The following is an 18190-nucleotide window of genomic DNA, read 5'->3' as shown; positions in this document are numbered from 1 at the left end:
TCATTATTATAACACTTGGATTTACACCCCCCCCCCCCCCCCCCCCCCCCCCCAAATAAAGTAAATAAGGCATAAGGTAACATTTGCGGAACTATGTTTGTGTACAACTGTTTCTAGGGGTGTCTTTACTGTGCTGCACTGTAACAGGAAGTTGTTGGTGCTCTGCTGCAAAAAAAAAATGTCCTAGCTAACCGAATGAATGGATTTTCTGATGCACTGAGGTGCCTTTTGCGTTTCTGCCTTCCAAGATTTATCGCCCTTGGTAAGTGCCGACAGATGTTAGCCAGGCTGTTTAATGTTTAACGGCTATGTTAAGCTAACGCCTAGCCCAACATAGCTTAGCTAACATTGACTTACCTCCAAGTTACATGTAATCGCCCACCTTCAAATCAAACGGGGATGTAACACACAAGTTCATCCTCAACCCCAGTGTTTGTCATTAGTCTCACAGGTAACGTTAATGTTTCTGACTAGTACACCTCTTGGTCTCGAGGTTGGGCTAGTAACGTAAGCTATAGCAAGATTATAACGGCTAGTTAAGGTAGCTAGCTAAAATGTCGAGTGCCAGTCGAGATATTAAACCGAATTTTAGCACATAAAATACATTTTAGCAGTCTTCATTTCGGCAGGCATCGTTTCAGGAAATGTTAAGATAGAAGAGAATGAAAAATACCAGTCAAAAATGCTTAGGGTGTATTGCTTTGTGACTGATATTATCCACTGTCACCCTTTCAGCCGGTCGGGGTGCCATGGCAACGAGGATGAAGCTGAAGCTGAAGACGGTGTTTGTGCTCTACTTCATGGTCTCCCTCATGGGCCTCGTCTACGCGCTGATGCAGCTCGGTAAGTGTCAGGACTGGATCCATCAGTAGGTAAACTAAGCCTCATGAAACATTAAGCCAGGTCAGTCAGTCACTTCACTCCCCCGTACCTGCTGTCAAAGTTTGTCACGAATTTTCACTCACCCTCACAGTCCTCTTCTTGTATTCAGCAAAGAACTACTGTCTACTCTGTCTTTACCTTTTCTTGTCAACATATGAGGAAGCCTCTTTTTTTTTTTTTTGCTGTATACTATTGGAAATACATCTTATCTACCAAAAGGTTGCGTTGCTCTGACTAGACTCAACTTCTCATCTCACCTCCCCCACTTTGCTCAGTGAAAGGGCAAACCTTCATCTCCTTTTCTCTTCTCCTTTACAAATACACATTTCACCTGTCTTTACCTCCCTTGGCCACTTTATAGATGAAGCATTCAGTCCAAACATCGGATTTCTTACATCCTCTCTCATTGCTTTAGATTTTGTCTTCATGTAGCAGGAACACAACCTATTGCATTTCCCTCAAGGAGCTATTCAATTCTGTTCTAGTCTGTTTTTTTCCTACTCCAGGTAGTTTTATGGGCTTTTGAGGAGGTTTAGGTTTGGGACTTTTGTGTAAGGATGGCAGGTTGAAGACTCGGAGACCACAAAACAATCTTCATTGGACAGGAGGAGATTTAACAATATTGTAGCTCACATATAAGGAATACACTTCTGTATCTCATTCAGAGACCATCCACAAAGAGGAACAAAATATTTTGTAGGGTTCAACTTTTTCTTTAGGTAGTCAGAAAAAAACTTGTGAGCTACCTAAAACTGTACCTAACTTACAGTGCAGTGAGTGGCAAAATAACAGAATAGGTTAAAACTGCATTTATGTTGAAACAGGATTTTCCTCTAGTTAGGATGTACAAGTTGATGTACAAGTTGATGAGGCAGGGAAAACACTCTCTGCTACTGCATTTTAAACTCCCTTCCTCTACTCTGTCCCTCATATAATGCAGGTCAGCGCTGCGACTGCACAGAGCATGACCTGCCCAAGGACCGTACCATCTCCCGGCTGCGGGGGGAGCTGCACCGTCTGCAGGAGCAGATGAGGAAGTCGGAGGCGACCAAACAGCCCCAGAAACAGCTTGCTAAACCCTCCCAGCCCACCATCTTTGTCATCACCCCGACGTACGCAAGGTAGATTCCACCCTCCCCCATTTCTCTCTGTCTCTCTCTATCACATACACACTCTCCAACTCATCCTGTGTGTCCCTGTGCAGGCTGGTGCAGAAGGCGGAGCTGACCCGCCTGTCTCAGACCTTCCTCCATGTTCCTCAGCTCCACTGGATCCTGGTGGAGGACTCGCCCCACAAGACGCCCCTGGTGACCGACTTCCTGGCCAAGAGCGGCCTGAGCTACACGCACCTGCACACACCCACACCCAAGGACCGCAAACTGCAGGAGGTGGGTGGAAGCACACACTCACCCATACTCCCCATACTCTCCCATGGCATTAGCTGACATTGTTAGCTGACTTATGGGTTAGGCGCTACAATCAGAGACAACAGTAAAATCGGACAATGTGAAAGGGGCACATTAACTTTATCGACCTCTATCAGCTACTAGTAGGAATTGCAGCAACATTGATAGAACTTGTCTCCTCCTATACAAGTGTCAGCACCCCCTCACCCCCACGCTTCCAGTCCTCTTGAGTTACGGAAGCCTGTAATGGACACAAACAATAGTGACATTTTCACAATGGAGAGGAGTAAGCTAGGTTGGGATTGGGGGATTGGGAGTGTCTTGAAATGCTAATGGGAGGGGAGTTTTTGTTCCAAAAGCCAGAAATCTCAGCAGCTGGTGAAGTAATCATTGAGTCATTGTTGCTGCTCAACAACCATATCATAACCATATCAACCCCCCACAGATACATTATGGTCATTTTTATTGCCCTTTTAACTACAGTTTCAAAACTGAAGCTCTTATGACATGTCATTTACAACATCAGCGTTACTATGGTCATCCTGTGTTTTCCCAACAAGGTTGGGAATGTAGAAAGTATGCTGCTAACTGGCATGGCAGAACTTTTTTGTGTTTGGCTTCACCATATGGACAAAATCATACTGCTCTTTCCACATAATTTCCTCTTGAATTTGAATCAAGCAAAGATCTGCATGTAATCACAGCATGTCATCACTACAGCTTGCTTATTAGGCCATCTCAAACACCGTTCCCTCAGATTTACAGCCTCTTTGCAATTTCATTTTTTTTTGTCTCTATTAATTGTGCACTCCTGCTGAACAAAACAGCTTTTTGAAAGTGCCACAATCTGAACGCTCATTTGACACCCCAGGGTGACCCCAGCTGGCTGAAGCCTCGCGGAGCAGAGCAGAGGAACGAGGGCCTACGGTGGCTCAGAGAGGACAGAAGGGCTCAGCAAGGGGCAGACAACCAGCAGGGAGTGGTTTACTTTGCTGATGACGATAACACATACAGCCTACAGCTATTTGAAGAGGTGAGTGTTGGAGTGTGAATATGTGTGTGTGTGTGTTTGTGTGTGGTCGTGCGTGTGTGTGTGTGTGTGTGTGTGTCTTTATGTGTCTCAGCAGGGGGCAGACTGCCAACAGAGATTGATTTACTTTGTTACTGATGTCAGTAACAAAGTCTACAGCTATTTTTAAGAAGTAGTTTGTGTGTGTGTGTATGAGTGTGAGTAGTTAATGAGCCATGACTAAACAAGAACAGCTAATGCCAAGAATAGCTGAGTGATTGATAATCCTCACATCTTTTTCTACCTCTTTTCCCCTCTCTTTCCTGTCCTCCACCTCCTCATCACTCTCCTCTCCTCTCCTCCCCTCCCCTCTCCTCCCCTCCCCCCTCCTCCCAGATGAGGAGCACCCAGCGGGTGTCAGTATGGCCGGTGGGGCTGGTTGGAGGGATGAGGTACGAGAGGCCTGTGGTTGAAGGAGGAAAGGTGGGTACCTTGTAATGTATTCTCATGAACTGTTTTTTTTTTGTTTTTTTTGCTTTGGCCCCAGGTTGATAAAGTTGAAGAGCCTGTGTTTTGTTTCATTCAAGGAGAACATTACTTTATTAGCCAAATTACACAGAGCAATAGGAATCTGCTATCTAATCTAGAGCAACTTGCTGCCCAACCTGCTACTGTAGTGCCTTTTGTCAAGGGTATTCAGGTTGCAAGGGTGTGTGCAGGGTTTCAATTGTATGTATTTATTTATCTTTTTTGTATCTAAATTGGGATTGTAATACCAGATGTAAATTGGGTCTTAATGTCTCATAATATCATTAAAAAAAGGTAGCACTTTATTTGAAATTCACTGTGATGCATTACAAGCAAATTATAAGACCATTAGAGGCATAGAGAAACTTTTCTTACAATATTATCGTCAGACAAACATCAGAGAATTACATTCAGTTTACTATCATGTTGTTAACTATACAGTTGCTCTGTGAAGTATTCAGATCCCTACATTATTTCCACATTGTGTTTACTATGCTCAGATCAGAAACCCTAATAATTATCACGCACTCATAATGTGCTTATAATGCGCTGATGCCTTGTAATACCTTATGAGCACCACTTCAAGTATTACCAATACAAACACTGAAGTCTTACTTGTGGTGTTAATCGTTCTTCCAAGGTGGTGCGCTTCCACACCGGCTGGCGCCCCAGTCGCCCCTTCCCCCTGGACATGGCCGGCTTCGCCGTCTCCCTCAAACTGGTCCTGGAAAATCAGGACGCTTGCTTTGACGGAGATGCACCGATGGGCTTCCTGGAAAGCAGCTTCCTTCAGGGATTGGTCACAATGGACGAGCTGGAGCCCAAGGCAGACAACTGTTCTAAGGTACGAGGAGGGAGAAGAACTTTTGTCAAATCATATGTTTAGAGCAGATGTAGCTCAGCTGAAAAGTGACAAAATCATCAAATCTGCAAATCCTCTATTTGGGACGGTAATCCAGGCCATAATGTGCAAAATGCACATCAGCATAGAAACTTGTGAGAAAGAGATTACTGAGAAAGTGAGCAGTGGGGTTGGACTTGATTTAAAAAATAGACTTGTCTGCACTTGACTGTACATATTTTATGGCTAAAATGTGTGTGTGTGTGTCTCTAGGTGCTGGTGTGGCACACACGGACAGAGAAACCGAAGATGAAGAGAGAGGAGGCTCTGCAGGCTCAGGGACTGGGTTCAGACACCGCAGTGGAGGTCTGAAGTACACACACACACACACACACACATACACAGAAACTGCACCTATCTCCTTACAGTTGTCATTATTGTAAAAGTCCCACTTCTTGCAAGCTCGCTGTACTGCTGCTGCATTGTTGCTCCATCAACAAGAGGATTTGTTTGGAAATTAACTTACATTTCCACTTACATACATACACTGGATAGACACATGGTAGGGAGCCTATTACAATGGCTACCACCCCACACACACACACACACACACACGTACATGTACTGTATATGTACACACCAAGTATGAATGAACATGAAGTCAAAAAACTGTTGACTGTTGAATGAACCTGTCTCCAATAAAAACAGTAGACACCCACATACACACAAGATACATAATGACAACACCCCTAAAAGGTTATTCACCCCCACGCCACTCACACACACACACACACACACACACACACACATACCGTGTAAAGGTTACTCTGCTGTTATTTGATGCTGTATATGGAAATCTTAAGTTGTAAATACTGTAAATATAAAAGCGTCTGTCAGAGGCGACATATTTAAATGGACCTGGTCATGCCTGTCTGTGTCGTTTTGTGGCTGGTAGTAAGCGCGTGTGCCTGTGTGCGCGCGCATGTGTGTGTATTGTAGCTACAGTAAACGGACGGTGTGAGTCGTGAGCCAAGTGAGTGTGTTGCTGCATCTGTGCTGACTGTGTGTTAGTGTGTGTATCAGGGTTTTCCTTGGTTTTACTGAGGTGGAGGCGGTTACATCGCCTGGTTGAGGACTCTCTAAGGTTATGTGTCCACTGGGTACCTCTCTTTCTAAAGCGCTGGCTTCATTTTCTTGTTAACACCCCCCCCTCCGAACACAAACACACACACACACACCCCACAATGAAGATCTTTAATTATAGCACCCCCATCAGGCCAATTACATATGGATTGGGCTGTCTCCTTCTGTCCCACTGGTCTGATTTTGACAAACCTTGGAGGGATGATGCATCTGTGCACTGTGTTCCAGTAATTACACTGATTGGCCCAATGGGGGCGCAATAATTACACGTCACACCACTGGTCCAACTTTGATGAAACTTGGAGGGATGATGCATTTTGGCAGTGTAAATTTGAAAGGCCCTCACTCCTACATCATAAGTCCGATTGACATGCAACTTACTCCACACATCCAGCTATCCTTACAAATTACAGTGTTTGGCCTAATGGGGGCGCTGTAATTAAAGGTCAATATTTCAAACTTTGAAAGGCCCTGTTATTGATTGGCCAAAGGGCTGCCCGCATTTGTAGGGAATTTCATTGACGGAGCGATGTTGGCTCGTTCCCGACAGCAGTGAGAGCTTTGCATGTTTTCAGAGCTCAAAGCGCTAAGTGCTTGTTTTCAATAATTTCATATCAACAGCATCAGCTATGACCAGCTTTGTCCATATGCATCTTTTTAGCGCTGCTTTCTACAAAAAGGAGGTTCCCAGTGGAGGGAAGGGTAAGGATGAACAGTAACCTTCAGAAGTAAATATAAGGCTTGTGGAATCCATTCAGAAGCCCTAAGCAAGGGAAAGACACTATAGAAACTCATTCAAATGCCTTACGCAATAAAGAGATACAGAACACATGGTCCATTTTCCATATTTAGATGGTCAGATATAAACACTTGAATTTGCTGCCTAGTATGCAGGAAATCCCTGGTACATTACAGCAGCGGTTCAAAAGTATATTTGAGAAAAGCTTCAGATATTAACTGACCTACCTGAGCTGTGCTTGATTTAACCTCCTTGGCACTTGACCAGCCGCAGAAGTGGGAAAAATGAACAGCAAAATAACACTAAAAATAAAACAAGTGCTCCTCAGCTACTGTTGTATGATACTGTAAAAACAGCTAGTGCCTGCTTCAGTGTTCTTAGTGCCTGTAAGTCCTTTCTCTCCTGGTGTATAATGTATTTATTATTATGATATTGTTCTTTACGTTGTACAATGTGATAGAGTCTTAACTGTCTGTCTCTGGCCTTGAAAAATAAAACAAAACGATCTAAAACATTTTATCAGTGTCTCTTACTCTTTTTTTAATGGTTCTTTTTTTGTCTACTAGTTTTTGACCTTGCTCTTTAACTGCCTGCAGACAAAATGGAGGAAATTTATTAGGATTTATTTTATAGCCAAATCCAAAAGTACTCCTCCTACAAACTCTCCTTGGGTGTTTCAGTGCCTGTGTCAAGTCACACATTTTCTTAAGACGCCTTTCTCTATCTCTTACACCCCCTAAATATAAGCCTTTTTTTCCATTCTTGCTCATTACAGTGTTTAATAACGTCCTTAAAAAAAAAACATGTTTTGGACATAGCATGTAGACATTAGTGGTAAGTTAATGCTGAAATGAGGATGTGATAGATGTTTTTTTTTTTCTGAATATCAACTGATCTTCCAAGGCACAGAGCGTACAACAAGGACATTTTCTACGTAGAACGGGCTTCAGACTCTGGGTTTATTAGGTTTACAGGTGCTGATGTGTCATCGCTGAAGAGGAGGAATCTGGATAAAATGCAACAGAACTGTAGAGGAGGAACTGGAGGATTATGAAGCAGTCTAGTTGCCTTCTGTTCCCGTATCTTCCACATTCCCCATTCCAATTCAGGCAAAATGAAGTAACTTTAGAGGGACTATGGGTCATCTCAAATGCCACTGAAGAAACTTTGGGGAATGATGCGTCTCACCACTGCGTTCTCACATATAAATAATATAAATTACACTGAATTAGCCCAAGGGAGGCACTACATCATTTGTTCACTCATCCATGTGTCACATGCAATATCTCAGCACTACTGATCTGATTTTGACAAAACTTGGGGAAATGACACTGATTGGCCCCAGGGGGAACTGCCATTACAGCTCAGAACAAGGTGACATATTTGTTACTGATTGATTGGCCTAGACGAGGACTTCATCCTTCATGGGGACGACATGTTCACTGTTGCCTTGTTTCACCCTCAGATCCAGGCTCATTAAAACGGGCCACTAGTTCTCTCGTAACACATGTTGGATTCTGACCCCTCGTTGAAGAAACGCTGACACAAGTGATGAACTGAACGACTGTCTGGATCCCCTACTTGGTTTGCTCTATTCAAACACACAGTCAGCCAGCCAGCCAGCACACCTGCTCTCTGTCTGACTGGATCAGGTCCTATGATGGGACCGCCTCAGGCACTCTCTATACCTTAACAGTATATGACTTGGCATCAGGATTACGCACTTCTCTCGGTGGATGTGTCATATTTCTGTCATTCTCTCATTCACTTTGTCCATCTCTACCTCTACTCATTTTCCCTGCACCCCCTCTCTTTCCTTTCTCCCTCCATCCCTCCGTTTATTTCAGGTTTCTCGACTCTCCCGTTCTTTTCTCTTCACCTCTCTTTCCTGCTTTCTCTCTCCTCTCTTTCTCTGACCCACACTCAGACACACAAACACCCACAGCATCGCCACATCACAGTCAGCGCTAATTGCCCGGCTGCAGCACCCGACTATAACTTGTCTCCGCTTGACGGTATCCATGGCAACCCTCTCCCGGCTTCCGGTGCTGTCACTACTTATTTTCTCATGGGGGCGGGGCTTCTCCGACCTCAACACAGCTGTGGTTTTTACAAGCCTGCTTGATTGACAGGTGTTACGCCCTCTCAGGAGGAAAGTCGCCTGCTGAATGACTATATATGGAATGTTAGGGAGGTATGAATGTACCTCATCACACACACACACACACACAGGCTTATAAGATGTAGGTGCGTTGGCAGGTGAGTAAGAGGAGCTAAGGTCATAAAGCCCACACACACCTCCTTTGATTCTCGATGATTCACACACACGCACACACGCACACACACACTTGTAGAGTGGTCGAGACTGTCTGCCTCTTCCTCTTGTACATTTTTTTACAAGTCTGACACTAGGAGGTCGTTTCATTACTGTCTGTAATCTTAGAACTGTATCATCAGCTACACTGTCATGCTTTCACTCTCTGAATAACACTTATTATGCTCCAGCTATTTGTGTGTGTGTGTGTGTGTGTGTGTGTGTGTGGCCTAGATGTTGTTGTTTCCTTTGTTTTGTGCATGTGTGTGTCAGTGTGTGCACGCAAATGCACATACGTATATGTGTGTGTGTGTACTTGCAGGTGGGAGAGTACATCCTGAAGTTGACGTTAGAAAAACAGACATGGGGTAATTATCTAACACACACACACACACACACACACACACACACAGTTTGAGCTCCCACTCCCTGTCCCACCCAGACACAGTGTTTACTATCCAAACAGTAGGATAACATTCAGTGACCAATTCATTTTATCTACTGTATATATGCATACTTTCCAGTGTGCGTGCGTATCAGTAAAGACTAGTGTGTTGGCTAATGTAGTGAATATTAATAAAATAGAATTGACCTTATTCCCATGGCGGCCATTTTGAATTTGTGTTACACTCCGGGGCAGGAAGACTGACATTTATATATAAAACTGGCATAACTTCAACACATAGGTGTTAGACCAATCAGGTCACATTAGCTAGTAATCTCAGGAACAACAACTACAACTGCTTTAATTTAGCAGGGAAGTTAGCTAGCGTACTAGCTAGTTAGCTACTAGCTAGCTACCTAGGCTAGATTCCTTTAGCTACCTACAGTGAACCAAATATATTAAGTTAAAATGTAAACCTATATCCCTCTGTGAAATAATAAATGTCTGATTCCTGACATTTGTATGATGCATCTTGGTACACAACAGTAGGAAAAAGCTGGGCTGTACTTTCTCTGTTTCCTACCTAGAGAAGTATGTTCAAAATGGCCGCCAATTTACGAAAAAAAAGATCATTTATAAGGCAGAAAGTGAGTCAGGGAGAGTGTGACATGCAACAAAAATATGTAGGCTACATACTCTTTAGCTCACTGGGTCATCATAATGCTTCATGATTTTTTGGTTTTAACATTTTTTGGGTTTTGTCAGTTTAAAACCCACAGGCACAATGACCTCTACACAGAAAACATCCCAGTCAAGTCAACCTGTAGGGCTTGAAGTCACTGCTCTGCTATCGGCTTATCTGTGACAGATGATATCATTAATGGTTACTGAATGACAGGCTCTGATACAGAATAGGATGTTTGCTTCTGATGGTAAGATGCTTTGTGAGTTGAAATGTTTAGTCCTTAGTAGCGTTCCTGAGTGTGTATTTGTATGTGTGTGCATGTGTGTGTGTGGACACGTGTATCTCTGTCCCTCTATCTATCTCTCTTGCGTTGTTTGTGTTACAGATTTGCAATCAGAACTCAACTTTATCTCTAAGTCAATGTGTGTTGAAGGAGGTCAAGAATGTGTGACTAGAAAGAGTCAGGGTCAGAGAGAGAGGGTGGGAGAGAGAGAGAGAGAGAGAGAGTCCTCAAGAGTGAGAGTGCTTCCTTGCGTTCATTTGTGTGTGTGTGCTTTTATGTGTGTGTATTTGCTTTGGTGACGACAGAAATGCAGGTCCAGGCAGGGTCTGTGTGTGACGGTGTGTGTTAGGGGTGTATCCCGAGCTCAGACACCAAAGAGACTCAAACACACACATACACACACACACACACACACACACACACAGGAGATACTGCTCACCGGTCCTCACACACACAGAGCAAAAGCAGACGACAGCAAGAGATCAGGTAAGACTTGTGACTTTCTCTTTTTTCCTCTTAAATTTTTTGTTGTTGTTGGAGACCTTTCAGGGTACTTTAAATATCATGTACATATGAATTTAAGTTGCTTTTAGTAAAAATTCACATTAAAGCCCTTGCTTCTTCTCACATTCATGTCTCATCCTTTCAAATCTGTATGTGACTCATTTTTTCAGTCTGTCACCTGCCTGTTACCCTATCAGTCATTTAGTTAAGTTTGTTTTCTATATACATTTAAATATAAACCTAAAAGTGTTCCCCAAAGGGAATCACTAAAGTGCCATCTTATCATATCTTATATGTACATGTAGCCCACTGTATAGTCTGTTGCCTTGAAGTGTGAACAGTCACTCTTGTCTCAGTCAGTTCTTTCCCTCACAATGGATGTTGTAGTCTGTCGGTTGCTTTAGTTTACAAAAGAATGAAAGAACAGAGTATAAAGAGTGTTTTTGTATAAGTGGGCTGACTATAATAATATAAATGTCTATGGATTGTAGAAGTGGAATTTAGATAATCGCAGGAGAGCTCAAAATCATAATCCAGTGTTTCTTTAAATATGGGTTGCAGACCTGTTTCTAGTGGGTTCCCTGATGACAAGATTATAGTTAAGTGCAAATGGATAGATGGAGGAATTTTAATAACCCCTCTTTAAGTCTAGAACCAGTTTGCTTGGAGTGGGTCTGTTCTCATATCTGTTGAAAGTTAAGTGCATATGTGAATTCAGTGCTAGTCCTCTATAACATTATTGACGACCGTCCAGCTGTTAACCTGACATTGACATAGATGGTAAACATGAAGTCATTGATTTGGGCAACTGTGCAGCGTCCAACAGGTTAGCTCAGTGTCAAAGTCTGACTTAGTGTGTGTGTGTGTGTGTGTGTGTGTGTGTGTGTCTTCAATTGTAAGAACATTGTGTCTTCAGCTTTGACATACTCTTATCATCATAACCCTGATAACACTGACTCCAACCTGCAAGCTACTGACACACATGAACACACACACACACACACACACACACACACACACACACACACACACAGTCAAAAGCATAACTATTGGTGCAATGTCAACAAAGTCAGTCTTGCTTGCTGGTGAACATAATTGGAGGACAAAAAAACAACTGTCAACCAAAAGCTGACAGTCGGTTGTTTTACTTCATTAACTTCTTTTCTTTCACAGTAAACTCTTTAGATGATCACAGTAGATGAGTCAACAACAGAAAAAGCTATTGACTGCATTTACATTTGCATATAACATGGAGTGAACTTTGTACAGTCACTGTAACCCACATATTGTGCTGCAGATCTGTAGTACATACTGTACCATCCACAGTAGCAGATACACAGAGATAACACACACACACACATTAGAATATTATCTACCATCTATGGTCTCATTTCACGGTATTCTTCTCCTGTCCTATCTCCTGTTTTATCCAACATCCATCCCTTCTCCTAACCTTTGACTTACATGAAAGTCTCCGGCAGCTATGGAATTAGTGAGAGTGTGTGTGAGAGCGAAGGCATAATTATATAACAGCATTAAACTAATCTCTCTTGCCCCTTCCCTTTCAGAAGTGAAAAAAAAAGGAGCTGTGAAGCACAAGAAGAAAAAGGGAGTGAGAAAGAGAGAGCAAAGAGCTGAGGGGTGAGCGCGGAGAAGTGTGTGAAAGAGAAAAAGAAGAGAGCGAACAGAGAGAGAGAAAGAGGGAAGATGACGATTGGCAAGAACTCCAGGAAGAGCTCTGTCCGCAGCTCCATCCGGGCTCCGAAGTTCCTGGACAAATCCGGCGGCTTCTACGGCCGCCTCGACGAGCCCGACGCCGCCGGAGAGAGGGAAGAGGAGAGAGGAACAGAGGCGGAAGAGGGGTGGAGCGGGACGGAGGTCGTGAGCGGGCCGACCCCGAGCGCGCCGGACGTTTCCGGGGCGGGAGAGAGGGAGGAAGCCGGGGTGTTTGACTTCAACGAGGGGATGATGGAGGACGACGGGGAGACTCTCCTCCAGAGGAAACCCGGCCGCCGCAGCAGCAGGTGGAGGAGAAGCTCCAGGAGGAAGCAGAGGGAGGCCAAGACCGAGGAGGACGCGCCCCGAGAGGAGAGGCCGAGCCTGGGCACGGAGAGCCGGACCGACAGCCCCGTCCTGGAAGTCACCAGGGTGGAGGTGGAGGTGGAGGTGGAGAGACTGAAGAAGACGGGGGAAGTGGAAGGGGAAGGAGGAAGAGGGACGGAGCCTGCGCTCGTTCACTTCACGGTGCGGGAGGATGCAGACGACCAGGTGCTGATCAGAGACAAGAAGAGAGGGAGAGAAGAGGAGGAGGAGGAGGAGGAGGAGGAGGAGGCGGGAGAGGAGGAGAGGAGGATGAAGAGAGAGCAGGAGGAGGGGATGAAGGTGGTGAAGAGGAACACATTGAAGAATTACCGCAAGGTGAGAGAGAGAGAGACAGAAAGAACAGAGAAAATGCAAAGAGAAAGAGAAAGAGAAAGAGAGAGAAAGTCTTATGTTGTTTCTATCAATTTGTTGTATCAGCATGTTGCAGAAAGACCTTTAATTTACTTCTGCTTCTATAACTCACATCTACACACACACACACACACACACGCACACACACACACACACACACTCACACACACCATACCCAAACTTTACCCTACCTGGTTAAACTTTAAACCCCTCAAGGTTACATAACTGAGTTCTCAGACTCAGTGGAACAGAGGGGTAAAGTTCTCTCTCCAGTTCCACCGTCTGCGTTCCACGAATACAGCCGCTTCTGCATACTGTACACTGAGCAATTAATCACCATGGAAACTTTTATATCACCCTAATAATAGCCTACCATTAGGGTCAAAGTACAGCGGCCATTTGTGCATGTCACCGACGCATTAGCCAACCTCTGATAGGATTGTTTTCCTTTACGTCATGAAAAAAAAAGCAGAAAGTACCGGCTTTTCCTAAGTGGACCAGCTGCACAGGTGCGCTGATACACCTAGGGAGCAGATTGGTGCCGATGTTTTCCATGCTATTACACTTGCGTACTTCATGTACTTCTACATTATTCACGTGTTTCTGAACATTTTCCGTTTCCACACACACACACACACACACACACACACACACACACACACACACACACACACACACAACACAGAGGTGACATTCCTGTGCCTCGTCTATCGTGTCCTCGATCAGCGGAACGGAGTGCGGGACTGTTGACCCGCCTACTAAACCCACACCATAAACATTCCACTGCTATTAACCAATCAGCTCCGCCCTCTGGCCAGCATTCCTTCCTGGTCTGAGTCTGACCTCTCCTATGAGATTAGAGGGAGATCACACCAAAGAACCTGAGTTCATTTGCAGAACACAAAATGCCCATTCACATCAATGAATTAGGGCGAGTGTAGAGCCTTTGACAGAAACCGTTTGTTCAGATTGCAATATGGGCTCTAGAGCTAAGAAGTGTTGGACACTCTAAAGATTGACTGGCATAGAATCACCCGTTACTATAGCAACCGCCATGGAGCAGGCCTGCAGAGCGAACATGGCTGCCATTTAAATCTCCCCAACTGTTTTAATCAATAGCGCTGATAGAATAGAAAATGAACCCAAAATGAACAGAATATCCCCAATTTTCCAGTGGCTGTTTTTTTTTTTTGGGGGGGTAGAATTGAGATATGGAATATAGCTGAGTGACATTTTCATGTAACCAAGGTGATCTCGAAACCAAGTTATGTCCCCAAATCTCAATTTTCCTTACCATTCACCAGTGATGCAACCCAACATCAAGACAACTGCCTCCAATGCTAGAGAATTGTAATGGTACTGTGTAATGTACGTATAGGGATGTAATTTATTGATACATTTCTGATTATGTGTATTGATAGTTTTCAGGTCAAACACATTGATATACTGTATTTCTGTATCATGTATGTAGATTGCTGACCTTTGTCCTCTCGTTCCCATCAGGCCTTGGACAGAGCGTTTCGCCGCGGCTGGGAGGCTTTCATCACCAACCTCTACAGCGTCACCCTCACGCCCGTCATGTCAACCTCACCTTCATCATCCTCACCTTCATCAAAGAAGAAGCATCGGGACAACACCGTTATAGCCGAGTTCCGGTAGAACTGAAGAGCGACACGGACCATAACTCAAAACCCTTCTTAATATATAGTTTTTAATATATATATAAATCAGACTTTAGCATGATTGTGCAGTGTTTCCCCCCACTACTGAATATTCATGATGCATCACCTGCCACCATGTATTACATTAGTCTTTCAATGGAGACTTTTAGAGTCACATGGTCTAAATGCAGTTTCAGATGTCTTTCCACCATGACATGTAACTATTTATGAGGGAAACACTAGTATGCAGTGTATGATGTGTTTGATTCATGCAGTAGGCCTCAGAAACATTAATTATTTATGTTGTTTGGTATGCCTTAATTACTTAATATGGTTACTTAATATATGTTTACTGCCTTTTTCACACCATGGTGCCACAGTATGTGCACTGCACACACTGTGCTGGTTTGCACACAGGCCATAAGGTGTTCAGTGGGACTGCTGGAGCTGGGGGGGCCCCGCTGTTGGCTTTACATTGAAGTCTATGGGACTGGCTTGTATGGAGGAGGCCGGTCTTCAAGTGGCTGAGTTCAGCTCCCTTCCAGTGAAACCACTGATCATAGACAGCAACTGATGTATGTTGTTGATTTTATATTTTATATTAGTGTCTTACCATCTGACCCATTTACATCCCATCCACTATGAAGAGCTGTACTGTGAATCTCTGTTCCCTTGGCGTTAGCACTATGAAACCACTGTGTTGTTGATGTGTAACCAAAAGGAATGGAAAAATAGCAATGACTGATTAGTGGACCTGTGTTGTGGCCATGTTCACCTGTTCTGTACGTTAATCAGTGCCATTTATTGCTTTCTGGCAGCTAATCAGTAATCAGTCATCATGGCTAATGAGAAGGGTCTGGGACACACACACACACACACACACGCACACACACATGCATGCACATGCACACATACAAATAGTATGCAGACACTGTCAGTATTGTGATCGACCTGCACACACACATTTGTATTACTGTATTTGTTAGGACATTCAGGTTTTTACTTACATCCATACATTTGTTTCTTAACATTTAACCCTTAGCAATAGGTTGTAATACAGGTTTGCACACACACACACGCTTACAAACAAACAGAGCTATCGGGTACTACAGCTTATCACTGGTAGACTTCCTCACAGGGTAAAGTTCAACCCTCTCACTGTGTGTTCTGATGAAGGTTACCTAACCTGAAGGGACAGAATACGAGTGTGTATGTGTGTGTGTTGAGAGAGAGAGAGAGAGAGAGAGAGAGAGAGAGAGAGAGAGAGATAGATAGAAAGAGAGCAAGATTTCTTCCAGCCAGGTTTAGAATCACCAAATGCACCAACAGGACCAATGTCTTTTGATTGTTACCCTTGCAACTGCACATCATGTTTGTTTTACTCTTGCAGAAAACAGTACCCTAACCTGCAACTACAGTATGTAAAGGTCAAAGTAGAACTTCAGAATTAAAGTAAAACTTCTTTTATCAACATGCAACTGGGTACATGAAGACAAAATGTAGTGGTTCAAGAGATTTGTCAATTTATCAATGACTGAACTAGAATGAAGAAGTTAGTAGGATAGTTATAATTTCCTGTTATCCATTATGTCTTGGGTTTTCTACTTCTCTATCTGAAGTGTACTCACTGTTGAAGAGTAGACTAAGCAGGTGGGAGAAGAAAACTGTCATATTATCACTGCCATATTACTGTATGTCAAAACATTGTGTTCATTTTTGGGAATCCTTTTGTATCCTGATCAAAGCCCATGTTTGTAGGCTACTAGAAAAGCACTTTTATGAGAATAAAGATAATTTATTTAACACTGGTTGTGTTCTGTTCTGATGTTTAGTACAATCTCAGTATAAATATAAGCAGATCTGCCTTTATTTAAAATAGGAAATGTCAGTGTAATTATTATAGATGGATGATTTTTTATCAATGGAATGTCAAAAGCACAAAAGCAGCATCACATCATCATGGTGAGGGAACACTTGGAAACCATGGCAACCGTTACCATGAAACAAGCAGTAGTTAAAAGTGACCAATGAAAATGCCCAAGTTCAAATCAAAAGTACTCGGCATTTTACAAACTTTGACAAACAGGCATCCTGAATTTTTCAACTAACGTTACACAACAGCTTTTGGATAAATAACTACTGAAAAATTGTCAAACAGATTTTACCTTTGGCCTTCTTGAAAGATGGATTGGCGTCGTATGTCGATACTTCGTGTGCTCTTCTTCCTTCTTCATGATGGTAAGTGCCACACTAACTAACTAACATAGCTAACTGTTAACGCTAGCTAACTTAGCTTGGCTGTGTCACGTTGTAGCCAGCTAGCTAGGTTAACTAACTAGCTTAGATGCAAAACTTTCACTTCGTCTTGAAATGTGCCAAATCTAAACTCAAGGCCTTAGAAGGTCTGAATACAGTTAAAAACAGCATTTTAGCTATTTTTTAATTCAGTTTTAACGTTTGTTCTGTTGTTGAATCTGTCAAGTCATTTAAATTGCGAAATTTGTCTTCTATTCCATTGTAAGCAGCTTCAACAAGGTCTTAAGTGTCACATTTACACTGAAAAAACTTGTAGACACCTGACACCCTATTGTTAATGAGCTTATTACTTTGAAGTTCATTTTGAAAGTCTGAAAAATAAATGTTCAACAGCTTGAGTTTACTGACAGATTTAATTTGCACAAGTTTGTAGTTAGAACTTCCTTTGCTCACTCAGTTAAATGCACATAAATATTTAAAAATGTGGTAAAGTGAATGCTCGTCTTTGTCTATCTATCTATCTATCTATCTATCTATCTATCTATCTAACATGTTATCTATCTATCCATCTATCTGTCTATCTAATGTGTTGTCTATCTATCCATCCATCCATCCATCCATCCATCCTCTCTCCAGGGTATTCGAGGACCATCCCTCCTTCCATCCCTGAGTATCCAGTAATATTTGAGACTAGTGGACACCTCCCCTCCCGGAATACCAATCAACTCATTGATCAACTGGAAGCGGCAACACTGAATCCCATTGGCCAGAGCAGGCACAATGAAGTTGACCAAATAGACTTCACAGAGGAAACCGGTCTATTCATTCGTGGTTATGGTAGTGGTTATGGTAGTGGTTACGGTGAGGAAGGTGAAGTAGGTGCTGCTGCTGCTTCCATTTTCACACCAACCATCAACTACAAACCTCCTGACGACTCTGCCGAAGCCTCACATGAGATTGGAAGTGGAGTTCCCATGGTAACTGTGAAGGACTTCACTAGCATTATAAATGCAGAAGAAGAAGCAAGTGGAGAGGTCAATCTGGAAACGGAAGCAAGTGGAGAGGTCAAGCAGGAGAAGGAAGAGATCCAGAAAGGGACA

The 18190-nt window shown here is 43.3% G+C and overlaps 2 protein-coding genes across 4 annotated transcripts; both read left to right on the top strand.

Annotated features, from left to right (window-relative positions):
• The first annotated feature begins 150 nt into the window (after positions 1-150).
• b3gat3 (beta-1,3-glucuronyltransferase 3 (glucuronosyltransferase I)) lies at positions 151-5333 on the top strand. Its single transcript, XM_071923089.2, has 8 exons — positions 151-262; positions 736-843; positions 1823-2003; positions 2087-2270; positions 3160-3321; positions 3694-3780; positions 4466-4669; positions 4940-5333. Exons 1-8 carry the CDS (start codon positions 196-198, stop codon positions 5036-5038), a joined length of 1092 nt encoding a protein of 363 aa, XP_071779190.1. The 5' UTR covers positions 151-195; the 3' UTR covers positions 5039-5333.
• Positions 5334-10549: 5216 nt separating this feature from the next.
• LOC139930003 (uncharacterized) lies at positions 10550-16592 on the top strand. Of its 3 annotated transcripts, none has more exons than XR_013503918.1 (4): positions 10550-10701; positions 12288-13137; positions 14677-16055; positions 16102-16592. XR_013503918.1 is itself a non-coding variant. In XM_078281833.1 (3 exons), the coding sequence occupies exons 2-3, from the start codon at positions 12427-12429 to the stop codon at positions 14830-14832; spliced, it is 867 nt and encodes a 288-aa protein (XP_078137959.1). In that variant the 5' UTR covers positions 10550-10701; positions 12288-12426; the 3' UTR covers positions 14833-16592. The 3 variants fall into 3 exon arrangements, 1 of the variants encoding a protein (XP_078137959.1); XR_013503917.1 differs by having other exon boundaries at positions 16088-16592; XM_078281833.1 differs by having other exon boundaries at positions 14677-16592.
• The last annotated feature ends 1598 nt before the right edge of the window (positions 16593-18190 follow it).

The sequence above is a fragment of the Centroberyx gerrardi genome, chromosome 23 (genome assembly GCF_048128805.1).
Source record: "Centroberyx gerrardi isolate f3 chromosome 23, fCenGer3.hap1.cur.20231027, whole genome shotgun sequence".
In the NCBI taxonomy this organism is placed as follows: Eukaryota; Metazoa; Chordata; class Actinopteri; order Beryciformes; family Berycidae; genus Centroberyx; species Centroberyx gerrardi.
This window is presented reverse-complemented; position numbering and strand designations above follow the sequence as displayed.

Coding starts and splice junctions, on each gene's coding strand:
- b3gat3 (XM_071923089.2), top strand. CDS start 196: ATGAATGGATTTTCTGATGCACTGAGGTGCCTTTTGCGTTTCTGCCTT. Junction 844..1,822: donor CTACGCGCTGATGCAGCTCG/GTAAGTGTCAGG, acceptor CATATAATGCAG/GTCAGCGCTGCGACTGCACA. Junction 2,004..2,086: donor ATCACCCCGACGTACGCAAG/GTAGATTCCACC, acceptor GTCCCTGTGCAG/GCTGGTGCAGAAGGCGGAGC.
- LOC139930003 (XM_078281833.1), top strand. CDS start 12,427: ATGACGATTGGCAAGAACTCCAGGAAGAGCTCTGTCCGCAGCTCCATC. Junction 13,138..14,676: donor CATTGAAGAATTACCGCAAG/GTGAGAGAGAGA, acceptor CGTTCCCATCAG/GCCTTGGACAGAGCGTTTCG.